This window comes from Cuculus canorus, chromosome 18 (genome assembly GCF_017976375.1).
Source record: "Cuculus canorus isolate bCucCan1 chromosome 18, bCucCan1.pri, whole genome shotgun sequence".
NCBI classification, from domain to species: Eukaryota; Metazoa; Chordata; class Aves; order Cuculiformes; family Cuculidae; genus Cuculus; species Cuculus canorus.
Genome location: NC_071418.1, coordinates 4,440,855 through 4,468,670, shown reverse-complemented (window position 1 = coordinate 4,468,670; position 27,816 = coordinate 4,440,855). Strand labels below are relative to the sequence as shown.

Genomic DNA, 27,816 nt, shown 5'->3' with positions numbered 1-27,816 from the left:
TACGCTGCCTAGGTGTTCCCACTGTAACAATTAAAGCAATTTCCCTCACTCCTTGTTTAAAAATTCAGAAATATTGAAGTTATTCCACCTGTCTTCAAGGGAGGGATCAAGACCCATTTTAGTATTGACAGTAAACTGCGTCTTGGATAGAGAGGCTGAGGCTTGATTGCACTCACTGGGGCATGACAATAGCATAAAAATGACAACAATAAAAGATAAAACAAAGTTAGCAATGAAAGGAAGCTCTTCCTTAAGGCCTGGAGTGCATTAAATGTTACTGTTTAAGCTTTAGCAATTTTCTGCTGTTCAGGTTCAGATAGCAAGATTAAAAAAAATAAATATGGATTCTTTTCTGTTGTTTCTTTTTTTTTCATAAATAAGGCTCTCAACAAATTACTACAAAGGCATTTAGAAGAGCATTCTCTCTGATTTATCATAGAATCATGGACCTGGTGAGGGTGGAAGGGACCAGCCAAAAGCAAGGTCCCCCAGAGCTGGTTGCTCAGAATCACGTCCAGTCTGGTTTTGAGTATCTCCAAGGATGGAGAACCTACAGCCTCTCTGTACGCAAAGAAATGTGCAGAAAATACGCATTAGGTTTCAGAAATATAATGTAAAAATACATTTAACAATGATTCCAATTAAATATAGTCACAAAAACTGTGGTGAAAAAAAATGATATTCCAATGAAGTTTCATTGAAATAACTAAAGTCAAATTTTGGCCAAGGTTTACAGATAACGAGACTCAAAGGTAGCTAAAAAGCTGAAATCAGGAGCATTTAAATATTTTACAGTGCTCATAATAAAGTTTGCAACTTCTTGTCATTGTCTCACTGATCATCTCTGCCCAGTTTGGAGGCTTCTAAACCATTCTTTGTAGTGTTTCGATTGATTTGAGAAGAGTATTATTAGACTATTATCACCACTGAGGAAAACACACTTTGCAAGTAAAAGGCAGGTATTCTGCTGGGGCTGAGAGGAATGAGAGGAATGACACCTCCACATAAATCCTCGTGGCAATTTTCTTATTATTAAAAGCTTAACTTCTGGTTGCATCTCCATCATTTTTCACACTTCAGTACTACCCGTCAATCAAACTGAAAGCTGAAATATTTAAAAAACATCTTGTTTTAGAATATTTAAATGTGTATGTAAATTCAACACGTTTTAATTTTCCATGTTCCAAAGACTACTCTGAAGAACTCAAGTCAAAACCAGTTTGCTTTCAGGACACTGACATTCTTCAGAGTGTTATTGTGGGCAAAACCATGGAACTAGGTAGGAGCAATGGGAATCATCAGGATGGGACAGTTGGGACTGCGGTTCTGCCACCGGCTGTGCAGGAAATCACCACCTTGTGACACGCAGTGCACGTCCCAGTGGTGCAACTGCTCCCGGTTTTACAAGATGGGCTGGTTGACGAGGACCCCTCACTTTCCCCTCTCACTGACTGAGGGAGGATTCAGTCCTCTTGGGCCCTCAGGAGAGGAAAAAGTAGATGAAAAAGTTGAAATTTAGAACTCAAAGAAACCCACGCATTTTTTTCAAGTCAGCTTAAAGCTCTGTGGTTTTCGAAAGGAGAAAATCTGCAAGAAAGACACTGGATGTTTGATTTGGGAATTGGTCATGGCTTCTCCTGATCGTCAAGAGCTACACGTAAAGACAGAAGTAATTACACTTTTCATCAACTTTCCAAACCAAATGGATTCACACAAGGTTCCTGCCTTCTTACAACCTACCTGTGAGGATGTAGCCAGCTTCTGACTGTACTCCTTCTCAGCCTGTTTCAGCCGGCTGTTTGCCTGAAATACACACAAAAGGCAGCCAGATTAGCTCAGATGAAGAACGTGTACAGACACTTTGCCACCGACCCCTCTGCTTGGCACCTCATCCACATGCCTATCGCTGAGCGGCTGGGACCCGCGCCAACTCCAACGCCCTTTTGTGGCAGCCAAAAAACCGCAAGGGCTTGCCTTTGATCTTGGGCCAACTATTCATCACTTAAAAGAGGGGAGAAATTGTACCTCTGCTGCCAATTATTAGAAAAACATAAAGACTTCTGCAGATTTAGGAAAGAAAAAAAAAAAAGAGTGCGAGTGTGTGTGTGTGGCAGGAGGAGGGAGGCAGCACGCTTGAGTTTATCCGAGTGACTTCATTTCTGAACGAAGGGAAAAGGAAAGGAGAAAGTGCCAGGCACGGGCTGCAAGGATACAACACGACATGGAGGACGTGACTTCATGGCTCAGCTTGGTGTCTGCAACTGCCTTTTGTCTCACTGCATGTCCCTTCCTATTTAAAGGTGGTGATTACTCTGAATATCGACCACAACATGCAGCTAAATCAACCAGGAGATGGTTGACGGACAGCTCTTTCCTTCTCCTAGCATTATTTTTCACAATTCAAAGATAGAGAATCAAACAAACTGAAAAACAAAGCTGCTTTGCCATAGCGGAATCCAATAAGCAAATATTTCTATAATTCTGGGGAAAACGAGCTCTTACATTTCTTTCCTCAAATATTTCAATTTCAGAAATAACTCAATTGTAACGATGGCTCAAAAAAATATTTCCAATTTAACTCCAGGACAAAATTCTGATTTGTTTTGGCATATTTTTGCTGAACATCACATTATTATATTGATAGACCGTCCTCAAAACACTGTCCTCGGATGAACTGCAAAGCACTCTTGTGTTCTTGGCTCTCAAATCTGAGGACAGGTGTCTAAGGAAAATATTTTCTTAGGGGGACAGAATATCACGAAGCCGAGTTCTGAGGCAAATTTAAGCTGATTAAGTTTTCAAAATCTATCTGACCTCGTGTTCAAATCTTTGATCTGTCGTCCTTAGTTTTACGGCACAGCATCCAGCGCACAAACACACGCTCCTCCAGCTGCCTGCGTGCCAGCGCCTCTCTTGGGGGACCACAGAAGCCACAGGGGCCCCCCAAAACCTCTGAGCCCGGTTGCAAGACTCCAGTTGTGCAAACACCAGGGATTTCAGTCGAGCAAATAGTTTTGATTGATTTTACTGGACTATAAATTTAGGAGCTTAAAGTTGCAGAGAGTGTTTGCAAACCACCACCAAGCATGATAGGGCTCAAATCATCTCATACAATCCAGGCAGTTACGTGTGCTGCAGCTTAATATAAGTATATTACAGCCAGTTAAAAATAATCTTAAAGTTTACAGGATGCTGCAATTTAAGATCTCGAATCCCTTCAAACTCCAAGATTATGAAACCTATGGAGGTCTCCATTTCATCTGTTTGTTGACGCTAAGAAATTTACTAAAAAAGTTAATAAAACCCAATTACCAAATGTGTGCATAATTTTTGGAGAACACGTTTTGGTTGGGTTTTTTGGTATAAATACAGATCATGGCACTAAATATTGGTTTAAAACAATATCTAGAAGAAGTCTGGAGCACCATACAAACTAAATTCCACTTTTTCGACATTTACCATTTAAAGTGTGCCACAAAGACTGTAAGGGCACATTGAGGGACTGCATAAATAGAGAGAGCGAGCAGTCACATCCAAGAAGTTGTGCCAGACAGCTCTAAGCATGCTGTGTTTCTCTTTGCACTCAGGCTGACCCACGTTAACACTCTTTCCACTGTATTGTCATCCAGTTTCAGATTACGATTTACCACCATTGCATATCATAAAGTCACTGAAACAGTTTATCTTTAGGGAAAAAAGTAAATGACAGTATAAATGACTGTTACTCCCAGAAAGGGAGAGGTACCCGTCGCAGGGCACTGCAAAGATCACATTACAGCTGCTCTCGCTCAGCTCGCCTGGGGTAAAAGTCTTCATCTTTCATAGAAGGAGCTTTATAACCTCCGGAATCCATAAGAGAAATCCTAATAAATAATAAAACGCCACCCATAACTTCCATAAACAAATTAGAACTTGTTTGTTCACACTGTGTAGAACCAGGATGACCTCTGATAGACATGACAGAGGCGATGCCAAAGAAAGAGATGCTGAATTTCAATGTTGTGTTCATAACTGAGGGCAAAGACAGTACATCCTACCAGTTTATTTAAAGGCAATTACAACATCTTATTTTATAATGGCTTGAACAAATTCCAATTAGCAAAACATTCATAAGTTGTCTCCCAGTCATCAACAAACGACAAATTCTTGTACTTGCTTGCAGTCCCAAACATTATTTGGGGGGTCTGATTTTTCAGAAGTAACGAGTTACCCAAAACTTCAACTGGAGATGGCAAAACCACATTCAGGCTGGTCTGAGCTGTCTAAAACTGGCTATCTTGACTCCGTAGCACTAAAAACTATGGACATCACCTGAGTCCATAGGCCAGGTCTTGCATCACCACAAGCTGCACAGGTAGCACCAGCTGAGCTCTGCAGAAGGCAGTTTCTACAAGTTATAGCACACTGGTGAGCTGAAAAGTTCTAATCCATGGTGATGCACAGGAACACTCTTTTTCCATCTTCTTTTACTGCAGATATATAAAACTTTTCCCTTTTTAAAGCCTGCAACTAAACTAATTTAATACCTCTTGACTACAGGCTGATGCTTTGCAGCCTGGGGAGGCATAAACCAACTCCCCCGGGACACATCTAGCACCGCTAGACAAAAAAGCACATCTTTTTACTTATTCTTTTTTTTTCATAAGAAAAGTCTTGCTGCAAAGTAAATACACAGAGCTGCATATGGGGAACATTGCGGAGGATTTACATCACATCTGTCTTGACAAACGAGGAAGTTAGAAATGGCAGGGAGTACACAAGCAGTGCTTTCCTGGGCTCTTTCTTTTACAACAGGCTGCTCGGCTCATGCATTGGATGAAGCAGAAGCTACTTCTGTATTATTTTAAGGGCATTCCCATGCTTTCAGGTTACATGCTATGTCAGAAACATAATGAATAAGAATCCAACTGGAAGGCGAACATTTGGAAGGTCAGCCAGTATTCATTAAAGTCTAACTCTTTTTATAGCAATGGGCAGCGCTGCAAATACAGTTAATGGTCTTAAACTAGTTTTCGGTGCGTGAGAAGTAGCTGTTGAAATTCACACTTGGCAAAAACTTGTCAGAAATATCAATTGTAATATCCATTTTTATAATAAAAAGGTTTAAATTGGATAAGCCATAGAGGAATCCCACTGATTCAAAAATTAACTCCTGCTTAGTTTCACACAGTTAATACATATTTTAGCTAAAATTATCTGATTATGACAATTTTACATGCAGTTATTTCATATTACAGAGTGAGGACTTTTGCATTAAAAAGATTATGTCCTTGTTATGGTTAATTGGTTTTAAAAGCCAACTATAATTCTATAACAAGCCTTAAAGTATCATATTGTGGTTGCTGAGTAAAACTGCACTAACTTCAACAAAACATTTCACGTAACAATTAAAACCTGTATTAGCACTATAGATGTGGTATCCGAATTAATGGATGCTATTCCAACGCAGTCTGATTTTCATTTTTGCCTTTCATGGAACAGAACAGCATTACTAAGAATAAAAGAGCAAAGGATCTACAATAAAGCCACACCGCAAAAGTATAAAATGCCCTACGTTAATTACAAAGTTTTTATATGATGTGTAAGATCATAGAATAGTTTGGGTTGGAAGATCATCCAGTTCCAACCCCCCTGCCATGGGCAGGGACACCTCCCACCGGCTCAGGCTGCTCCAAGGCCCATCCAACCTGGCCTTGAACACCTCCAGGGATGGGGCAGACACAACCTCCCTGGGCAACCTGGGCCAGGGCCTCACCACTCTCATGGTGAAGAAATTCCTCCTTATGTCCAGTCTAAATCTGCCCCTCTCCAGTTTATACCCATTGCCCCTCGTCCTACCACCCCAAGCCTTTGTGAACAGCCCCTCCCCAGGTCTCTTGTAGCCCCTTCAGGTGTCTTAGAGGAGGCTTTTAGTTCTAGATCCACTGGATGGAATGCATGCCCTAAATAGCCCCGGGGCTGTGCACCAGTAGAGCCACCTCCAGAGCCCACAGTAGAGCTCTGGCTGCCCCGTGGGGTTGGCAGGCACATGGACAAGTTCATCTTCCACCAACATCCATGAAGGCGTTTAGGACATCTTGAGTGCTCATCAAAAACGCAGCTGTTAGGAATTTTTTGGAAGAGTACAAATCTGCGCAGATCTTTCAGTTTCGGAATGGTGATTTTCAGATGGAAAATTCAGATTTCATGATGCTACAAGATTAATAGGAAAACTATCTCCTTCAACCCAAATGTAGTTAGATCTGGAAGAGTAAAGGACAGATAGTGAAATCCTGTTTATCTCGATATGAATTACAGTTTTGTGATTGATTCAGTAGTGCTTCAATTTGATTTCGATCTCCTCATTACATAAACTAACAACACCCCAACAGAACTCTCAAACTAGAGGGTTATATATACACACCCATATTCACTCACAGAAAAGCAGATTGAAGAAATCTTTTTGGGGTACTAGCTATGAAATAATCATTTTTCAAAATGCCTGCAGCTAGCTAAATGATGGCCATACAGACGCTGATCCTCCATAATTAGTTAGATAAAAGAGTAAGCAAACTGAAAGAAAAAAAAAAGGGGGAAAAAAATACAGAAAAAAATCAAAGGGTGGGGGAAGGAGAAGAAAGAAAACTTGCTCCAGGGAAGAAGCTACTGTTCTCTGATGTGCAGCAAAGAATTTAACATCAAAGAACTAATGTAAATGGGGCCCATTTACCTTAAAAAACAACACACCACTCCACATTCTGGAATATTTCTATTTAAGTTTTGACAGCATTATGCTTTGTACCAAAATTCAAGATTGCGTAATTTGACAGATGTCAAAAGAAAATGACCTTCAGAATGGCTAACTGTAGCAATTTTTGTTATTAAGTATGTTAAAACACTCTGTACAGTATCTAGTTAAACTTCAGAGATTAACAGATCACCTTTCAAGTTCATCTGATTGTACATAAAAATTTAATTTCAACCTCAAAGTGTGGAACGTGTATTTTCCCCTTGTGTCCCTAGTACTGAAAATGGGTGACTTTCTACACCGATCCTCTTGTTCTTTCTACTGTTCTCCCCAACAGTCAGTTAACGAATGGAAAGCCAAATCTCCTTGTAACAGTGAAACTACTATACCAGTTCAAATATGTAATTTGAGCCACCCAAAAGACCATTAAAAGTAGTTCAAGATCCAAAATGATGTTAACAGAATAATTAGTCAAGTTCCAAATGACTTCAAGGGGTTTGAAAATGAATGATAGAAATCCCAATCTGTCATACCCACAAATCCTATTAATATTCTATTTTACATTCCACTTTTCTACGTCTACAAATCTTTTCCTTTTTTTCTTTAAACATATATCTTTAGGAAAAAAAAAAACCACCTCTCATTCATGTGCTAAATACTTTTCATTGGGAAAAAAACCAAGAATGACTAGAAATGAATTTGACACTCTACCTGTATGGAGAATTGCCCTTCCGCGGTGCATTGCAATTCTGCGCTTAATGGGGGCCTCCTGAAAAAATACTCATGTGATTTATGCCTTAGGAAAAGACCGATTTCCAATCCTTTCATTTAAACCAACAGTATATTTCTAACCATCCTGAAATTAAGTAAAGAAATTAAATACAGACGTTTAACTCTCCCAAAAATTCTTCTGCGAGACTCCACCTGCATAGTGTCTGATTCAAAAGTTCTCATCTACCGGTACATATTCATCCTCTACTGGTATGTATTCATCCTCTACTGGTACATATCCATCCTCTACTGGTACGTATTCATCCTCTACTGGTACGTATCCATCCTCTACTGGTACGCAATTACTAGCTTCATCTAAATGGATTTACTAGGCACCTAAATGTTTCCCAGGGTCACTGACTTCTACTCAGTACTGCAGTGAGTTGGGAACCTTATTTAAAACCAGCTGCACGATTTGGCCTTATATACAGGTCTTGTATACAACACAAGGTTTTAAAACTAGATTAGTAGTCTTGGTTTGCCACATAAAATGGTTCAATAACTTAAATGTACTTTATAGTAGATGGCACTGCATTTAAAGGACAGAGAGTGAACTGTAGTTTAATCTGAAGAGGACTGTGACATTTTGCCAGAAAGTTGGGATGCAGGTGGCTTTTCCGTTATAGGCTTTTCCGTTATTCCGTTATATATATATATATATATATATATTTATATATATATATTCCTTCTTTTGCTCAGCATCCAAATGAGATGAACCTAGTGAAGATGTTGCGACTGCAATGCTCTCCTCATTAAGGTAGTGAAGCCTAGTTTTCCCCCAGCTACGTACCAAAACCCGGTACAGCCCAAAGACATTCCTAGATCATGATTTTTAATATTTCTGTTGTTCTTCTGTTCCGTCCAACTGAATTAAGAGGGTTATTTAAAGTGGGTTTAAGGCATTACATCAAAAGCGAGGGCATTTTCTTTTTCAGAGCCTTAACAAATAAAACCTGGACCCAAGAGGAATTATTTGAGCTTTTACAAGCTGCCGTTATTCATCAGAAACACTGGGCACCTCTGCTACACAGGCACCTCGCTTGGTCATGTGCACTCTGTCTCTCTCTCCCACTCGAACATAAAGAAGTTTACAGAATAGCTGGTATCACTCAGCCCCAGATGGTTTTGGTACCCAGACAGCTGACACCCAGTAAAACCTCGAAGGGATAGGCTGCTAAACATCTTTGAAGATGCAAGCCAAAGCTAAGTTCTTCCACAAAAAAAAAAAAGGTAACAGTACTAAGATGTGACACTGATCCATGATTTGACTCCATAAAAGCCTACATCACATAAGCTTAACAATACACAACGTTTCGAGAAATCAGAGATTTGAGACTCGTGCACTTTATCACTATATACTAGCTAAGTTTATATACCTTGATTTTTGCCAAGGAGAGACCACAAGGGTCCTGAAAGGACTACAAGGGGATAAGAATATGATTTTTATTTTTTTTTAGATTCTCCAATGTTGTTTTAAGCTGAATTTTGTGGCAATAACAAGCAAGTGTTAAGCAGATAATGACTAGAACAAAAACCCCTACGTTTGTATAATGTTGAGATAGAACTTTTTTTATTAAATAGAAGGAAAACTGGAAACAAAAGGACAGACTCTGCATTACTAAGTTAACTCAGTATTACTAAGTTACATCATTAGATGAGAGCCCAACAAAAGTTAAGCTTCTGCAGTTGGAAAGACAAACACTGAAAATACGACAAAATCCCCCTAACAAATCTATGATCTGAAGCAATCAGTGTTCCTTAGCAAGATTATGCTGGATTACTTTTTGTCATTTTAAATACAACAAAGCTTCCCAAAAAGCACGACAACTTCACGGAGCCAGAAAGCATTACCGCGCCAACGACTAACTACGCGCAAGTCCAGCAGAGTCGCAATGAAAAGAGAATGGAATATATTGCTCAACCGTGAAAGCAATTAAAAACATAAATAAGACATTGCGAGACTCTTAACATTCCCAATGTTTAATTATTTATCCATTTGCCATCCAGCAGCTGTAGGTCAGAATTAACTCCTCTCAACTAAATACAGGAGAAGTCTTTTGGGGATTTGCTCCTTATTCATTTTCAAGCAAACACCCAAATTCATTTCAAATTCACACATGAACTGCAACAGTTTCACCTAAATCAGATTTTCTACAAGTTAAACACCCCCCTACACTCAGATGCGATTGTGAAACTACTTTGATCTCTGCTCCCAAATTTATTGCTCTGTGTAATCCATGACAAAATATAATGTGATTTACTGTATCTCTATACGACAGCCCAGCAGCTGACAGAACTTAATAATTTAGCATAAGAAAAAAAACTTTCTGGCACCAAAATATACAAATCATAATTGAGGCACTTTAGTATCACATTACAATGAAGCACATGCAGGCTGATCAGAAGAACTTCAAAACAATTAGAATTCTTTCTCACCCATTTAATGAAGGTGGGTTTTACTCCGTGACATGTTCTGCAGCTGGAAGCGAGTCATTTTGGAATACTTTTGTTCCTTCGCATTAAAGACTCTGAAGGATTAATAACATCACTTTACCCCTTTCCTATTTCCCAAACAGCCCTTCCCCTCAAAAAAAGAAGGGGGAGGGGAAAGCCACCTGCAGCTTTTCTCTATTACAAAGACATGAAGAAAGAGCAAATAAGTGTAACCAATGTCTTCAAATTGTGACAGAATTTAAATACGCAATAAAGCTGTTTTCTATTAGGCTGGTCTTTATAACTGAGCATTTTTTCTAATAGTGAAAAACCTAAATCATACAATTGTTTTGGTAGGAAGGGACAATAAAGCCCATCCAGTTCCAATCCCCCTGCCATGGGCAGGGACACCTCCCACTGGATCAGGTGGTTCAAAGCCCCATCCAACCTGGCCTTGAACACCTCCAGGGATGGGGCAGCCACAACTGCTCTGGGCAACCTGGGCCAGGGCCTCACCATCCTCACAATAACAAATTTCTTCCTAATAACTAATCATCTCCAAATACTGACCTAAGCAGGGATGTCATGGGTAGGTTCTGTGGGGCAGCTTCTTTTCTGGCCTGGGGGACCTGAGAAAGTCTTTGTGTAGATGACGCATTACCCCAGAAACTTTCAAGAAAAGTAAGAATGTGGAGCTCATGCCATGGGATGTAGGAGAAATTTCCACTTCGCATTCACTAATTCAAGGTAACAAACACCAATTACCATTGTTTGCATAAACAAACCCATTAACAAGCGCCAGTGAAATCAGCAGTGATCGCTGCGGGTGTCCGGATCAAATCCCAGGGCACTGGTTGCAGGATCTGTCTCTCAGCCCCAATGAGGCACCCAGACCAGATGGTATTCATCCAATCATTCTGAAAGAATCTAAGAATAAATTGGCTGAGTTGTTAAAAGAAAAAAAACAATCATCTCACATTACAGTCAGCTACTGTACTGGAGAAAATCAGTGTTTTTCCTAATATTATAATGTACTCTGGGATGTAAAGATAAGTAAAAGTGGTAAATTACAGAAAAATGTAACTACATACCATCAGCCTTCTCCAAGGCACGTAGAAAAAGGAGAGAGTGAGGTAATGATTCAATTGGGCTTTAAAAAATATTCAATAAACCTAAAATAATAAGCAATTGTGCATTACAAGATAAAGTTAGTGTGTTACGGTTTGTTTGAGTAGTGGAGAATGGCTCGGGAAGCTACTGAAAATAATTAGAACAGTCCCCTTGCCATTGGAAAAGCCAGAGAAGGAAAAGGATGGAAACAGTTGCACTGAAAACACGAGGTATATCCTCCAGGGTCAGGCTCATGGGCCACCGAGCCCACTGTCCTCTCCAGATGCTGCTTGCAGAGATTGCATAAATGTGTCCCCTTGTATTCCCCAGCACCCAAAACTACCGCGTTGGGGAAGTTAGAAGTCAAATCCCTGCTTATTCCCATTAGTGATTGGTTACGAACACGCTGCTCATCAAACCATTTAATCCTCTTTTGAACCTGCTGATAATATCTGCCTTCGCAGCTTCCACGGAAATCAATTCAAGCAGCTCGCTGTTTAGAGAAGGACCTGCTTTCACCAGTTCTAAATCAATCTCCTCTTAGTTTCCAGCAACTACGCCCAAGTTCTTGGGCAGTAAATAATTCAGCATTCAGTTTATCCACCGTCTTCATGATTTTGCGAGTCTTGATTTTCTCAATATACACCAAAAGCTACAACCTTGAAGTTAAAGAATTGAGAAGAAGCAGAGAGTGCCCTTCTGAGGCACAACTAGAAATGGTGTTTGGACACAGACTTGAAAAGAAAGAGGAGACAGAGAAGACAAAACCCCCCACCTGTGAATACTTCTTAGATAGGCACCGTAGATTAATACCAGCTGGTTAAAAACTTCTGCAAACTTCTCAAACAACTCTCTAACTATAACTGATATGATAGGGAGTGAATAAAGTGCACTGAAAGACAGGACCCATGACAGAGCTCTAATTTTAATTAAATCAATCTTTGCCCTGTTGAAAGCTATCTTTCTAATTCTGTACTTTGTCATAATTTATCAGTTAGCTCAATTATGCTTCTTCTTGTCTGGTTCTCATTTCTTAACAGTATTGCATCAGCCGCTTTAATTTTTAACCCTATGGTGTTATTTGTGAATGCAAAGAATGTGGTGCTTGATCTCCTCTCCAAACATTAATGAAGACGTTAAAAAGTAAACCTAATGCTCATGTTTTTTCCCCCCACAGTGACAGTTATACCGACTACTCTTGGTTACCTCTGGAATCAGGTTTATAAATACAACTGATGGGCAGAAATCTTATCTGGTTTCTGGTCTGCTTTTCTGAGGGTTTGGGGTTTTTTTTTGTGGGTTTTTTCTTTTTAAAGGAAGCAGAATAACTGTCTGAAAAACTGAGACTATTGCTTTGAAATATCTCCTGTAGGGAGAGGCCATAAATTCTGTTTAGACTCATTTGAGTGAAATATCCCTGAGATTGTTCTACCATATTTTTCTTCATGTTTGGCGCTGTTGATTGAAGACTCTTCCAAATGGCTCCCTTAAGGGATGAGGCAATTCCTGTGACCATGTTTCCTGGTCCACTATCATCTTTCTCTTTCCTTGGAGGAATAAGGAGGAGCAGTGCAAAAGGGGACACCCTAGAGAGGAAAAGGGTTTTCTCTCCTCATCCATGAGCAAAATTTTATGGCAAGACTTGCTGTAAAGGTACTAGAGAGACAGATTAAATAATCTGCATTTCTTGTGCTAAACGTATATTAACTTTGGATCATTTCTCCTTTTGAAACATTTCTTTTTTCTTGATTTCTTAGGCTTTTGGCAGATTTTCTGCAACAAAGCCAAAGTACTGTGCTCATTTCCAACAATATTGGTTGGTGAATCACTAACAGTGTGTTTGGAATGTTCAAAAAACCAAATATAAGTAAATGCGCACAGACTCTACAACACAAAACCAACAAAACTATTACTATTCTAGAACACAGAGATAATATCATAGACAGCAGTTGCTGGATTATAATGAAAAAAATAAGAGACTCTGGAAATATCCAACTCTTCTCGGTAAGAATTAGAATCTCTTTAGATTATTTGTAGCTAAAAGAGCAGAGAATCTACATGACACTGAAACAAACATTCAAAAATTTTAGCCTAAAAAAAGGGCACATATACAACTGGTTGAGATCCTGAATGCATTCAGCAAGGAGAAAAACACACATCTACATGATAATTAGATACCAATTTAATGATATCATTATACTCAGGAAGAATACGTCCACATTTTATGGTTGACCTATTTGCCCCAAAGTAAATAACCAGCGTATTGCTACAATGACTGTGAAAATAGTTCATCGGACTGCTCACATAAACGAAGCCATCTATACTGTGGCTATTACTGTTCAAGTTAATGAAGTGAAAGGTGTCACCCAGATCAAAGCCTCCATTATGCTAAGATGTCTAAGCAGGAACCTACAGAACTGCTGCAGAGATGGTCCAGTTCCCAGAAGGTCTTAGACACAAAGGTAGAACGATTTTTGGTAGGTAATGAAATGTAGAGTTGGCAAAGAACAGATCTGGAGAGACAGCATTCAACAACGTAAGCTAACGGAAAGCACGCAGTGCTCATTCTCTGTGAGCAGAAGTAACTCAACCGCTTAGGGGAAACTCAATATTTGTAATAGAGTATCTCTTTAATCTCTGAAGATGTCACGCTCTTTCCCTTCATCTCCTGTTTCTTTGCCAGTGCTGAACAGTATGACATCATCTGTACAAGTACTGACGACAGTGCCAGAACAGATATTGTGAATTAAAGATATTCCTGCTTTTGTGGTATGAAAGTACGCTCAAGGAGCATGTCCAACTGGACTGCACACTAGGACTGTCCTTGCTAGATAATTAATCCAACGTCACAAAGCCTGATGATAAAGGAAGGACTGAAACGCTCTCAGAGACACAATATCCGTCCCTTATCTGCAAACTATAGACAAGTAGAAGTTGTTAAAAAATGAAGTATCTAATTATAGGACACTGCAGATTTTTTAAAAAGCCCCATTACAAAAACATTTTATCATAACATTAATAATATATAAAGTAGTTAATTAGGGAAGTGGTCGCTTATAGCAAATCCAATACTTTGAACTGATTTAAGTTTTCTTAAATTTTAACCCTAGCATTGAATTTCCTGGATATTTTAAAGTGGGTTTCCCATCAGACATAGGTGGAGTGATTGGAACAGGTATAGACTAGAAAATATTGTAAATGTCTATTTTTCTTTAAAATAACAAAAATCTCAGAGTACAACTAACTGCTACATCATTAAAGCCTAAAAGAATGATTTGCACGGCTTTGGCCAGGTTGCATGCAATCTTGGAGTCTCATCTCTCCAGAGATGAGCTGAAACTGTACTGAAATCAGAAAAAATGCTGTCCAGAAACTAAACTAACACTCCCCCACCTTTTATTTTTTATTGCAGCTTCATCCTGTAATCAAATATCATGTCCATTCAGTAGAGTCAATACACAACAATGTAAATTACTTCTCCACAAGAAAAGCAGCACTGTTTTTCACTTTTTCTTTTTGAATTAGATGTTCCTGGAACCTGCATAAAGATTTAACAAGATGAGTCAAAACATCTATTTAAATATAGAAGAGAAGCCAATAAAAAGCTAAATGTTGAAAATTATTTAAAGAGGGAAAAAAAAACCCTTTTTCTCCCACTCCAATTTACTCATGTGCGCTGCTCAAAGAGAGCTTTTTTATGAGATATTTTCAGTTCCAAGGTTGCTTCCTTTGAGCATTGTTAGCATGTCTACTGATCTGCTTGGGTCATGCTTTCCGAACGCTCATTTTCTTTTCCAAGAAAATACCACAGCTGAACGTTACAAACAGTTGCATTCGCCAAGCTTCACATCTGCACACACTTAGAAATGCAGTTTGTCTCTTGCTTTTAGTAATTCCTGGCAAACTTGAAAATGCTCATAGGCTTTGTACAGTCCGTTACACCTGGCTGATTAGTGCTTGTGCCGCAAGTGCTGCTGATGCAACCTACAACACACCTGTCCTCCCGCTGAAATTAGTCGTTAGTGGAGCCTAACCACATTATTCTGGATTTTCTAAAATGTTTATTTCTTAAACAGTTTACGTTTCATTTCATCCTAAGAAGATGTGACTTCAAATAAAAAGAATATAAAGTTACCATTGCATCAGAAAATGCAATGATCACTCGATATAATGAAATGCAATAAATTAAATCTCTACCTCAAAAGTAAATCAGATTCCTGTGATTGAATGCAAATGTTCTGAAACCATATTTCAGATTCTTTAACTAATAGAAAATGAATAATTTGGAGATATTCTCAAATCATTTTTATGTTAGAGGCAGATAATAGATACTATGAAAGTATTGGAGTCCTAAGAACATGATAAGTCCTGCTTCCAATTCTTCACGCTATCATCTTGAATTCTAGTCTGATTTATGTCCAGCACGGCCTTCTGACCTTAACAACACTGAAATGTGTTATTCTTATCTGATGAGGTGGTTTTGTGTTCTACTATAACCACCATGTTAAGCCTTAACAATTAGCAATAAGATGATAACGCAGTTGGGCTGCAGCATCCAATTGATCCAGCAAAATGCAAGGTGAAGACAAATGGCTGCACTGCCCCAGCAAAGCAGCTCCCTCTGCACCCCATCAGCCCAACACACACCGACTGCTCCTGCATCACCTCAGCTCTGCTTCCACGTGCCCGGCTGGCAAGAAGGACCCGGGTTCAGGTAGAGCCCTTGCTGGCTTCTCCGGTGCTCTCAGGGCTCAGCACTCAGCATGGAGAAGTCGCAGAGGTGCCCACCTTGTCCACGTGTTCACCGCTACTCATAATGTGTATATTTAGGTCAGCTATAGCTCACTGCACAAGAAAGTGGTGCTTAATTGAAAATAATACCTGCAACAGGGAAAGTCATCAGAAAATTACAGCCTTCCCCATTTCCACAACAGATATCATGTTTATTTTTGCTACAGTGCAGGTTAAACAGCGCCATTTGGCAACCTGTTCAATATTTTCCCACTTATCATTCCCTACTGACCGGGAGATGCAATAACTGTCAAAAGTTATTTGCTTTTAGAATCACAGGTTCGAAAACAATATCGTACTACGTCTATTGAGCAACTTTCTGGCATCGTACGCTGTAATTACTAACAAAATGAATGAACTAAAATGTTATAACAAACAATGCACTGTCTTCAAAGTTGAGATTTTTAAGCCACAGAAAACTGAAGACCTTAATAAATGATGTGTCCCTGAACACTGAAAAGTTGTCTACAAAAACAACTATGTAAGCGTCCAGTGCGCTTGTAATTAGAACTGTTTCCCTGTCTCTGCCCCTCCCTCTACCACATTTTGTTGCCTCCTCCCCATGGGAAGGGCAACACAATATGAATCCTATATCTCCTTCTACCCATTTTTTACCTCAGTTTTTCTTTCCATTTAAGTTTTAGCCATTTATTTTGTATTCCATCACGTTCACGTGAACAACAGTGCACAATCACACAAAGCAATCCACACAGAAACGAGTATTTCTCACACAACAGCCCAGAGAGGAATGAGATCCTTCCCTCGGGAACGCACTGATCTTCAGAAAATCCAGACGGTTGCATGTTCCAAGCCTAAATGGTAAATTCAGTTTCCCCTTGGATTTTTAAGCAATCATTACAGAATTGGCAGAAAAAAGTAAAATCAGAGAACAATTTTTTTTCGCCCCTATTGTCCTAAATGTCAAGGTAACAAAGTTTCAAGACTCGCGCTGCAATTAAGATGCACTTTTTCTTTCTCCTTTGGATAAAATCCCCTTCATCGAAGTTTTGTGGACTTTAATAGGATCAAGATTTGAACTAAGTTAGCTGAAATTGTAACTTCTGAGTTTTAATGGAGTTTGCCCTTTAAGCGGCTTTGACTTTTGGATTTCGTGGTTGATTTCCACACCTCTACCTTTGGAAGACAGAAATGAAGCAGAATGGTAAAGGGAGATTTGAAGGCAACACAAGGCATTTTCATATGTCTGTGAAAGAGTTTCTAACAAAGATACTTTTCTTTCTTCCCCTCATATCCTTTACTCAACATGTGCTCTTTCGATTCGAGGTAAAAATAGGGAAGTAGGTTAAATAAGAAAAAAAAAAATCAATAGCAGTTAATATAGCTTAAAATTAACATTTTTTTTGAAAAATAGAAAAAATCCAACAAATTAAAAAAATAGTATTGCTGACAGAAATGACAATTCAAGACTATTAAAGATATTGCCTTATGAAGGATTATTTGTAACTTTAAATTGAGGATGTAAAGAAGTTAACTTTTCTTTTGCTATACCACACATGTAAAAAAAGATCAAAGAAAGAAAAGAATTGAGATTCAAATTCCATTTTTAAGCAAAAATGACAATGTCTTCCTGAGTTAAAATTAATCCTTTAATGATGAATTTCAAAGGTTTAAATACTTTCTGTGACCTTGGCTTTAAATAATTATGCCAAGCAGAGCTTTCCTTACATTCAGAAAAGATTCTGAATTGTTGATCACAGCCATTTTAATGGCTTTGGGCTGGCTGATTTCCAACATAATCCTCCAAATGCTGTTTAAAATTACAGACCAAGAACCTGACGCAGGTAAATGAAATGTCACTTTCACAAAGGCCGTTCAAACAGTATATGCAGATTGTTAATTTGTGCCACTGTACATCACTTCGCAATAAAATGTATGATTTATTACATTAACGCATATAAAAGATACTTCAACAACTATCTGCTTACACATACACATTGTCTACCATAAATATTAAGTAGGCTTTTTTTTTTAGTCCAGCTTTTGAAATAAAACTCACATGTTTTAGCTCATATCACCCCTAAGGTGGCGAAATACTTGAATTCAAGGCGCTGGTACAAGGGGATGCTCAGCAAGCACTGATGAACAGTCAGTGACCCCTCTGAACACAACGGGGAGGGAAGCCTTGATGTATCAAACATTAATTTCTATTTTCAAGCCTTTCACACAGTACTTGCTTAGCCAATGCACGCGGGCAAAAGTAGACCAGCCATTGTTAGCAGCTAGACCCAATTTCCTTGCAGTTTTAGCCTGAACTTTTTCCTCCTTAAGAACTTTCCCTCTTTTTAAGGGAGAAAAAGCTTGGTTAGATAGAGCTGCCTTTTCTACTCTATCTATTCCAGCAGAGGAAAAGTGATTAGCCTAGTCCTTGGCTGGCTTTGAAATCATACGGACTTTTAAAGTCCCTCCAGTTCCCAAGCACAGCACCATCACCCCTGTTCCGTGCTCAGCACGGCCGGAAGGTGCTGCCCCAGCACCGCTCTCGGGGTCAACAGCCACAGCAGCGACCACTGCCACTTGTGTTCAGAGAGAAGTCTTTCATTATAGAACCACAAAACTTTCCATACTCGTGGCCTGATTGTGGCATCCGATGTCAGATCTACAGCATACGTCTGGTTTTTCAACTCAAGTGACCCCTAAATGTTTTTCCTCAGTGAAACTTTGCTGATCTGGCTTTTGGGGTGATTGCTCCCCTTTTGCACATCATGAGAAGCAGCCCGATGCAAACCTCTTACCTTGTCCAAGGCCTTGTCTGTTTCTGCCGCATGGACCTTCTTGAGGTCGAGTATCTTTTTTTCTGCCTCCATCTTTATCTTCTTCAGCACCGTCTCATGGTCTTGAGCCGCCCTCTGCTTCTCCTCTTCCCATTGATGTTTCAGCTCCAGCAGCTGCTGCGTCCGTTGAGTGTTTACCTGAATCAGCTCTTCCCTCAGGCTGTGGATTTGGTTCTCCATATCACAAATCACCTGAAATAAAGTAAAAATAAAAACCTTACAAACCACTTGATTTTCTCAGACAGGCTGTTAGGGACAGGAGACTCAAATGATTCTCTATTCCTTTTCTTGGCCTGTTTTATTCCCCTTCTCCCTCTCTGAGTATACACAGATAAATACAGCTCCCCACTGGCCAAAGCACAGATGGAGCAAGATTATCTCCTTTTTGGAAAAGGGGTTAATCTATGGGTTTTCTTCACCCACAGGTGAAGAAATGTAGTTTGTGGCACATAGTCACGAGGGATAACGTTCACGCCGCCTTTTTTTTTATCCTTGAGAAATGACCTGCCACCTTCTAATGAGATAGCAGTGTGTTATCAATCACTGCTACAGATTCTACGCTGTGTTTCATCATAATGCACTAATGTGTACCAGGATGTACCAAAGAATGTCCTCCTCCGGCTGAGGGAACCAGAGAACGCCAAGAGAGGATGACACGAGCCAGTGCAGAGAACCCTTAAGACTCTGCAAACAGTATAGATAAGATACACGTCCTTCAAAATGCACGATACAGACTTCAGCATCCACAACTCCCTTTTATGCGATCACAGATTATCTGTCAGTCCTCAGGAGCAAATTTGTGCAGCAGAAACAGGGGCTGCAGGGAGTCATCGTGCTGCCCACCTGCCGTTGGACAACATGAAAGGGTAAGGAATGAAGTTCTATGCAGTAATATTAAAATACACACAATATATATTGCTACTGTACAGTAGGAGTAGAGTATATGCTTATTACTTTAGATGTACACTTGCATATAAAACTCTCATTAGTTACTTCCTAACTGCTTTTCTCTGTAGCTTCTTAAATGAAATACAGGAGCATCATACCTGGGACGTGCAACATTGTCCTTACAGCTAACTGCAATCTGTGACATTGCAAGCACGTGTATGTTTTCATTCATAAATATAATTCTGATAATGAGCGTTTTCCCTAAAAAACTCACACAGTATTTCCCCCCCCCCCCGCCGCCTTTTTCCCTCTCTGGTTCACAAGCAACTGCGTAGCTCCCTGAAATACTTTGACAGGGGATGTGATAAAATTGAAATGAGAAATTGATGTTCTACCGAACAGATGTAGGTGACTCAGCTCAAGTATATTAATGATTTCCTAATAAAAATCTGATGAATTACTGCATATTTAAAGATCCCATTGCTCTGGAACATCAGTTACTGCTCCTAGAGCCCTGACCTGATCTCTCTCGCCAACTGCTACTTTCTTCCTCAGACATTCTCAATATACTGTCTCTATTCAGCTAAACCACCTCTCCGCAGTCGCTGAGAACCACACTACAACAAATCTTTGAAAAAGAACCACTCATTTCTGACCAAAGTTGGGAAACAAATGACTATCAGATACAGTGCTTTGTACATTAACGTCCCAAGACAAATCATTGTAAGTGCTGTGATCTGAGAGAGAAAAAGTGAGGCTTGAAAGTTTGCCTGTTCTTCCAAACCATTTGAACTATAGGGTGTAATAAAAAACATGTCATTTCCCCTCAAATTTTCAGTTGTGTCCTTCAACTACCACAGCCGTAACACATATTAAATAATATTAACCCTCTCAGAAACTTACCACAAGACTGACTTTTGCTTTCATGCTTTCTTAATCAGTCATCGGCATTATTTCCCACTATGTCAAAGGTAAAATTTTGTGTGTGGATGCATAGAGATGGAATGAACACATCATTTGAATACAGAAGTATAACGCAGGCCACATACTTGAGCTTTATAGGCATTATCTCAAACATATGTTTCGTATACTGTAATCTGCACTAGATCCTTTCCTTCCTTTTTTGATCTTTTCCTCTACATGTTTAATATTTTTAGATCTGTATATAGGCTAAAGATGTAAAGTTCGTTTTAGTATATAATTACACATACTAAAATGTAAAGTTCATTTTAGTATATAACTATAATCTACAGTACACTTCTATAATTCTTTTCGGAAATCATTTCACCTCCAGATGATAACAAACTGTTGGTCTGACTGTCTTTTACTTAACCAAAGAAATGCTATAGAGCTACAATTTCTATAGAACGACATGGTCCGAGTTCTAAACTGACACACAGGGCAGTACTTGGGTTTTTTAATAGTTGTTCTGATGCGACTCCCCCCTGGATTAGTAACAACTGTGTTTTAATCTGACACCGTTCTTTTTGAGAGCTCATTCCCCCTCCACTAACACATCCCTCTTTCTCACTTTCTCCCTCCCCTCCTCCCTAGAACGGAAAACTTCCTCATACATTATTTCCCCCCACGTAAATGAAACAAAGATATTACGTTGCTCAGAAGTTTCCTGGAAAGTCTGATGAAATATTTAGGATAAGGAGTCAGGGCTAACTTCTTCTAATATAGGAAAGCTTAATTCATAAATCACGTTACAAGCCAAAATTGGGTGAATTCTTGACTCAACCATTACATCTTTCTGCTTTACTTCATTCAATAATTCTTATACAAAGCCATTAGAAAAAACAAATACCACAATATTCAACAGTATTCAACACCCACATGGAAATAGTAACAGTTCCAAGCCTTCCGATTCATAACTGGGGAGCCAAGAGAGAGTGGGCTGAATGTTATAGGTAAAGTAACAGTAATTAATATGCAAAGGAGCATTAATGTTAGACCTAATAGATGGCAAAAGCAGATTTGGTTCTATTAGGGAAGAAGAAAGAATCTGAAGACGGGGTGATGGCAGCAAAACTAATGTGATTAAAGGAGCCCTTTTGGAGCAACTTCACTGCTGGTAAGATGATGTTAAGAGACATCTAATCTCCCCAAAGTGACTGGAAAAAGCTTATATTGGGGATCACAGACATAGTTCTTGTCAATTACTTTAAAATAAGTCTAGTTCTCACAGCCAGATTATTTTTCTCCATTAACAAAGTCACCGGCACAAGCAGCTTACAACCGAACAACTCGCTGCATAAGACAACCTTGTGTGACACGGATATATTCCAACTGCTAAAGGAAATGAACCCCAAACTTCCCATCACTAAGATTCTGCTATCCCACATGCCAGGTTTAATAAACTATTATAAGACTTAAATGTAGGCAAATTAGTACTACTAGGGAAAAAACACCCAACAAACCAAGATGACATAGTTCTCAGTTGTGAAAAACACATGAAATATAAAACTTAAGAGCAACTGCCTTTGCTTCACAATTCTGTGGAAAAATAAATGATGTAATTACAAAATCTCACTTCTCGTGCCCGAGATCTGAAGGCAGGATGCTTCCTTGGCTTGTTTAGAAACTGAACTCTCTTTACTCAGCATTGGTTTCTTAAAATCTTTTCTTAGCTGTTCAGTGAAAGGAAATACAGCTGCTCAAATCTCTGTTTGTGAATTGTACCTACCGAAGTGCACGCATGCTCCAAACAATACCTTGGGTACAAAAGCTACTGAGAGAGATACTCATCTTAAACATTTGACAGAACGAATTATTCTTGTGCTAAACATAAAGCTTAAACATAAGAATTAAAGACTTCACAGTATATAAATACATGCAAAATTTTACTGCTACTCGCTGCCTTTTTTTTTCCAATCACAATGTTATAGTCTTTATTTCAGTTGTATGGGTATGAGTAAGCGAAATAAGAGAGAGGTACATCTTTTGTGGAAGAATGTAGAAGTTCACAGTGATTCTGTGCCATAGAAGCATGCCCCAGACAAGAAAGCATTTTGTACAATGACTATTAATTCACATAAAGAAAAACAAACAGAAAGAAACCACGAGCTTACAGAGTATCCCAAATGGAACAAAAATGCAAATATGCAAAGTAAACTGTGTGACAGGGTGGAGATTTCATGTGAATTTATATGGCATCCTTGTATGTACGTGTATGCACGTGTGACAATTCCATAGCTGAAGAAACTGCTAGCTGAGATGGTGATTTCTATTTCTGTTTCAAAGGAATAACTTAGAATTCTAACTAAGAATATCTGTGCTGAAATAGTGTCATAAAAAGGGTGGGTCATAAGCCCACAGCAATTTGCCTGTAGGGAAAAAATAGACTTGAAAGAAAAAAAAGAAGGTTGCTCGCTCACTTTGGCCTATTTAAAATGCCAATAAATGTTCTGCATGTTATTTGGAAGGAAAACATGTGCTCTTAATTTTGAAAAGTAAATTGCATAAGAAAATATAAAACTGGCAAAAAGTTTAAATTAAAATCTGTTGCTGGTGTCTGAAACTCTGCAACAGGGATGAGAAATGGACTGAATGACTACACTCTAATTAAAACAAAAAAAAAAGGCCTTTATTTTTCAAGAGGTCCTGCTTCAACCGCTTGAAGCATTTACTTGGATCAGTTTCTAAGGAAGAGGCTGGAGCATGACCACATCTTTTATACTCACAGTGATGGAATACACGGACTTCACTGTCTCCCTCTCAATGTGTTAAACACCAAACCACATCCACCCCATCACCAGATTTAGCTTGAAATAGTGTTGGGGGCATTTAAAATTCACAAAAAGAAGGCAATGCAGAGTTATGATCAAATGTATTCTTAACTTACTCCCTGAGGCTCAGCTCTAGAGTCATTTAGGTGTTGCTTCAGCAGTTTTTACAGTAAGTGACCAACACCTCCCAGCAGATGAAGTTGCAATAACCCTTCGTTGCTCTTCATTGCCGAGTGTGCTCAGATTGCTGCAAAAGAAGTATCCCTTACTGCATTTCTGAAGAGGATCACAAGCACTCTTGAAGCCGAGTTTCAAAAGTTTTCCACCTTAGGTTAATTTGGCTTCAGTTGCAGAAGACTGCATTGGGCTCATTTTACTGTGTCCCATTTTGCTCGCATTTAGCATTTTAACAAACTCCCCAAAACCTCTGAGCAGTTCCATGGACTTCACCCAAACACGAACTGTCAGGTTACATGATCACAATGATCCTTTCTAGGATAATAAACTAAAATATTAGCCCATAAGGAACAGCCCTGTTTGAACGACCTGTGTGCAGCTTCCGCCTCTGTGTGCACCAACATCTTCTCAAAATATTCTCACCTAGAAGAGCATTAAAATCAGTGCACAGTGTGTTCTGTGAGACCATGGGCTGAATCCTTCTGAAAGGGAGATTTGTTTCTTTGGGTCTTGTTTTGCTGGCATGATGTGACAGGGACGGATGAGGCACACAATATTTGTTATTGGGTAGGGGATTAGTTTTGAAAGGAGATCAGGCCAGTCAAGGGAAGTCTGTAGTAATAACAAATCTCACTTTGATGATGAAGTAGTAAAAGAAAAGTAAGGAACAAAGAAAAAACACCCAGTGATTCAGTGGTGACAATGACTCTCTTTTTACCCATGATTAACGCAACATCCCAGAAGAAGTGGATGAAGTATCCCAGCCCCATCACACAGGAATCGGTGACATATTTAGTGTAAAATACCTTAGAAGGGATTATCTGTTGAAAGTGGGATCTGAACTACTTGAGCTTTCTTATTAATAAACAAAGCTTTATAAAGTGCTGAGAGACAGATAAGAGAAATATCTCTACCATCACAAAAACAAGCAATACATCTAACATAAAAGAATGCTAAAAAGTAAACAAATATTACTTGTTCATAGCTTTAAGCTTCGAAAAAAGTATAGCTCTGGGAACTTCAAAGATGTGTAAAGTTGATTTGTGTTTAAAACAAAATTCGTTTATATTAACGAGCCTAAATATCGCAGTTTCAGCAAATCACATCAATTGGTCTTAGACTTGATCTCAAGTCTTGTTTTAGGGAACCAGACCCATGATTTCTACTCTTAACAGATAAAAACGTTAGGCAACCAAGTGCAGGGCCAGGCACAGACCCAAGGGCTCACCGACCTGTTCACAAAGCATCCCACTGAGCCAGACACGCCGGTCTCTTTGCTTCGCTCCATGCCCGCTGAATTTCAACTGCCCAGTTCAGCCAGCTGGCAGCTACATTTGTGGCTCCTTTGTGATACCACAGTGATCCAAAGGGCACAGAAAAGTGCTGAAAAAAGCAATCTTTTTGTCTAAGCTACAATCTAAATCGGAAGAGATATCAAATCTAAACTGATACTTTAAAAGCATTTTTAATTAGGAAGTCATTGGAATTTAGGAACTCGTGTTTTTAATGTCATCTAAATAAAGCTTTGTAATTAACTCAATAGTCTCCATTTTAACCGGCTACAATGAAAACATCTTCCACGCTATAGCAATTTCAATTAAAATATCTTAAGAATTTATTATCCAATTTTTCTTGTGACTTGTAAAATCACCAATTTGACAATATTACGAATCCTTAAAAAGACAGATTTGATTTGCAAAGAAAACTACTTCCACAAACGTCATGCACATTATCACACGGGTAATGATGTGGCAGAGCACAAATTAACAAGGATAAGTAATAAACAGCTATTTAACTTTCACAGCACAATCTATTACACCAGCACGTTTAAATGCCTTTTGGGTAAGAACACAGAGGGCCATAAATATGGTAATTAAAGGAACAGATAAATGAAATGGTGCGAAACGAAGTGAAAATGAACAACAGTTTAATGCCCAACAGGTTGGTCTCATCTCTTAAGAGTAGTGAGTGAATGTCCCAAAAAGCACGGAGCTCTTACAGTGGACATCATGGAAGTACAAGAGCTCTGCTGGTACCAACACAGCAGTCCCGATCGCTAGTCTAGTACTCCGAGGAAATGCTAAAGCATTAGAAAGGCTAAAACTCTGGTACTCAAAGAGATGCACAAAATACTACATAAATATATAATGAAATGGATATTTAGGTGTTCTCATTCTTGAGGGGAAAAAAAACATCTTTCCATAACATTAGTGTTGTTGCCCAAGTTGCTGACTAGAAGACATCCTTATCCTATTTATAACTATATTTCAGTGATGGGACGGAGCTATGAATACATTCATAAATCAATGTCCACATTTTATAAATCAGGCTGTATAATATCAAATGTAGACATTCTTTTGTAGGAAAACTGTTGCACAAAGCAAAGTTGGGCTCGTAATCTGCACCACATACGAAGAGTGGCAGTTCTCCAAACTCACACAGATGAATGTTCAGTGTCAAGAAAAACTTAACGCAGAAGCAGTGCAGATGACAACCATAGAACCAACAATAAAACCTTTCCTGTTTGGAGGTGTAAAATCTGTATCCCCCCATTCCAGGGCTCATGCAAAGGTGTATCAACTCCATCTCAGCACAATCCCAGCTTTTCTCACCTTTGCAACTATACCTCTGACATCTCTCTTGAAAATATCCACCAGGACTTGTAAAGCGAGGTGTTGAGCTGCTAACTTACATATTTATTCTATTAATTTTAACAGCATTAAGCTGCTTTTAAACGTCAAACCTCCTTTATAAGATTCTTTACTTGGTCTGCTTCAGAACTGTGTTTGCTCTGAAAAATGTCTCTAACATTTATGATTAATAAAAGCACATTCCTACTAACCTGGTTTATTTTCTATCTACTGGGGTGTTAGTCAGGGGTATGAGCAGGTTTAACACCACTCCACCTGTACAGTGCTGCTGGAGGCTAAATATCACTTTCTTCTCCACATTCAAAGCATGGTCAACTTCATTTTTCCCTCTGCACTTCACATAGCGCTCAAAAAAATCCAGCGCCCTTTGAATTTTATTTCTTAGTAATGCACTTGCTGTGTCTTGTCTACTCTTGTCCTACAGCTCAGACATTCTCCTGAAACATGATGGAAGTGTTGACTCATGAGGAGCAATAAAGAAAAGTTACCTTCTGTTTAACTCCATTTTCAGTAAAATTAATGAAAAGAGTTTATCTATGTCTTTCCTATAGAGAAAAAGTTTAGGTGACATTTCCACAGGTAATCTAAACCGCAAACTGTTCAGTAACTTTGCCATATATTTCTGAATGCTGAAAAGAAATACACAGGACAGGTATCAAAATCCCAGTAGAAAAAGCTCCATTGAAAACATCAATAACATTCTTGTTTCTACATCTGTGACTACATGCGAGAAAGGGGTAACAAATTCTCCAGCTCTGCTGTGACACGGTATTAAGCAAAACACAAATTTTGATCTTTTTTTTTCCAAAAGGAGTGCACTGAAATCGATCTGGAATGTTCCAGAATCCAGTTAGCTGCCTAAATCCCGGTTAATGTAAAAGGCACTTAACTACTGGGCTTTTATATAAAAAAAGGGGGGGAAGAAAGAAAATCAGACATCCATTTGAACAGCTCCACAAAGAGCTTCAAATTAACAGAGCTTATTTGGATTTCTTAATTTACATAAGTCCATTTGATTCTAATTTAGTAAGCAGCTAGAAAGCAGAACCTCATACAGATTGGTTATTGTCACTGCCTTCCTAATAAAATGCTTTTTAGTCAAATGGAAGAACCTCGAGCCTATAGGTGTAACTGAACCGTACGGTGTGCTGGTGAGAGGAAGGATTACTTACCAAGTCGAAATTGAGACAAATATAAATAAATTTCCCATTTAACACTTCTAAGACCTGGAAAAGACTTGGCCCTCTTGCCTGGAAGACAGATCCAGAACAGCTTCTTATTACTAGATTTACTGTATTTGCTTTGAAATAGATCAGCGAGACACAAATTAAAACATCCAGCTTTCTTTCTCCTTTCTTTTTACCTGATGAAAGAAACATTTGCATTTGTATTTCTCTTTGTAAAAACAAAATGATTTAAATAAGACTACTAAGAGACCTACTTGGAAAAGACTAGTTGGAAGACCCATTTCTTTGTGTCTTTCTCCTATGAAATTTAATGGAGACATTCAACTGGGCACCTAGAAATCTGCATAACTGCATTAATCTAAATTAAATATGATGGAGATGCCAAAAAAATAAATAAAAAATCAGTCATAAATACCTGCTTAATGTAGCGATCTCCTAAAAAAAAAAAAAAGCAGAATATAGATAAAATACAGTGGCTAAAAAGAACAATAAAAAAATAAAAATCTGTATCTAATACCACGTCTGCTGCATCATACAAACCATAACAACCCAGCCCTA

General features: G+C 38.8%; 1 protein-coding gene across 3 annotated transcripts in view; it reads right to left on the bottom strand.

Annotated features, from left to right (window-relative positions):
• Positions 1–27,816, bottom strand: part of CEP112 (centrosomal protein 112) — a 167,367-nt gene that overhangs the window by 41,581 nt on the left and 97,970 nt on the right. For all 3 annotated transcript variants that reach the window (XM_054082932.1, XM_054082933.1, XM_054082934.1), the window contains 2 exons: positions 18,586–18,816; positions 1,741–1,803 (listed from right to left, as the gene is read on the bottom strand). In XM_054082932.1, the coding sequence (XP_053938907.1) occupies positions 1,741–1,803; positions 18,586–18,816 (294 nt within the window). The remainder of the gene's footprint in view (positions 1–1,740; positions 1,804–18,585; positions 18,817–27,816) is intronic.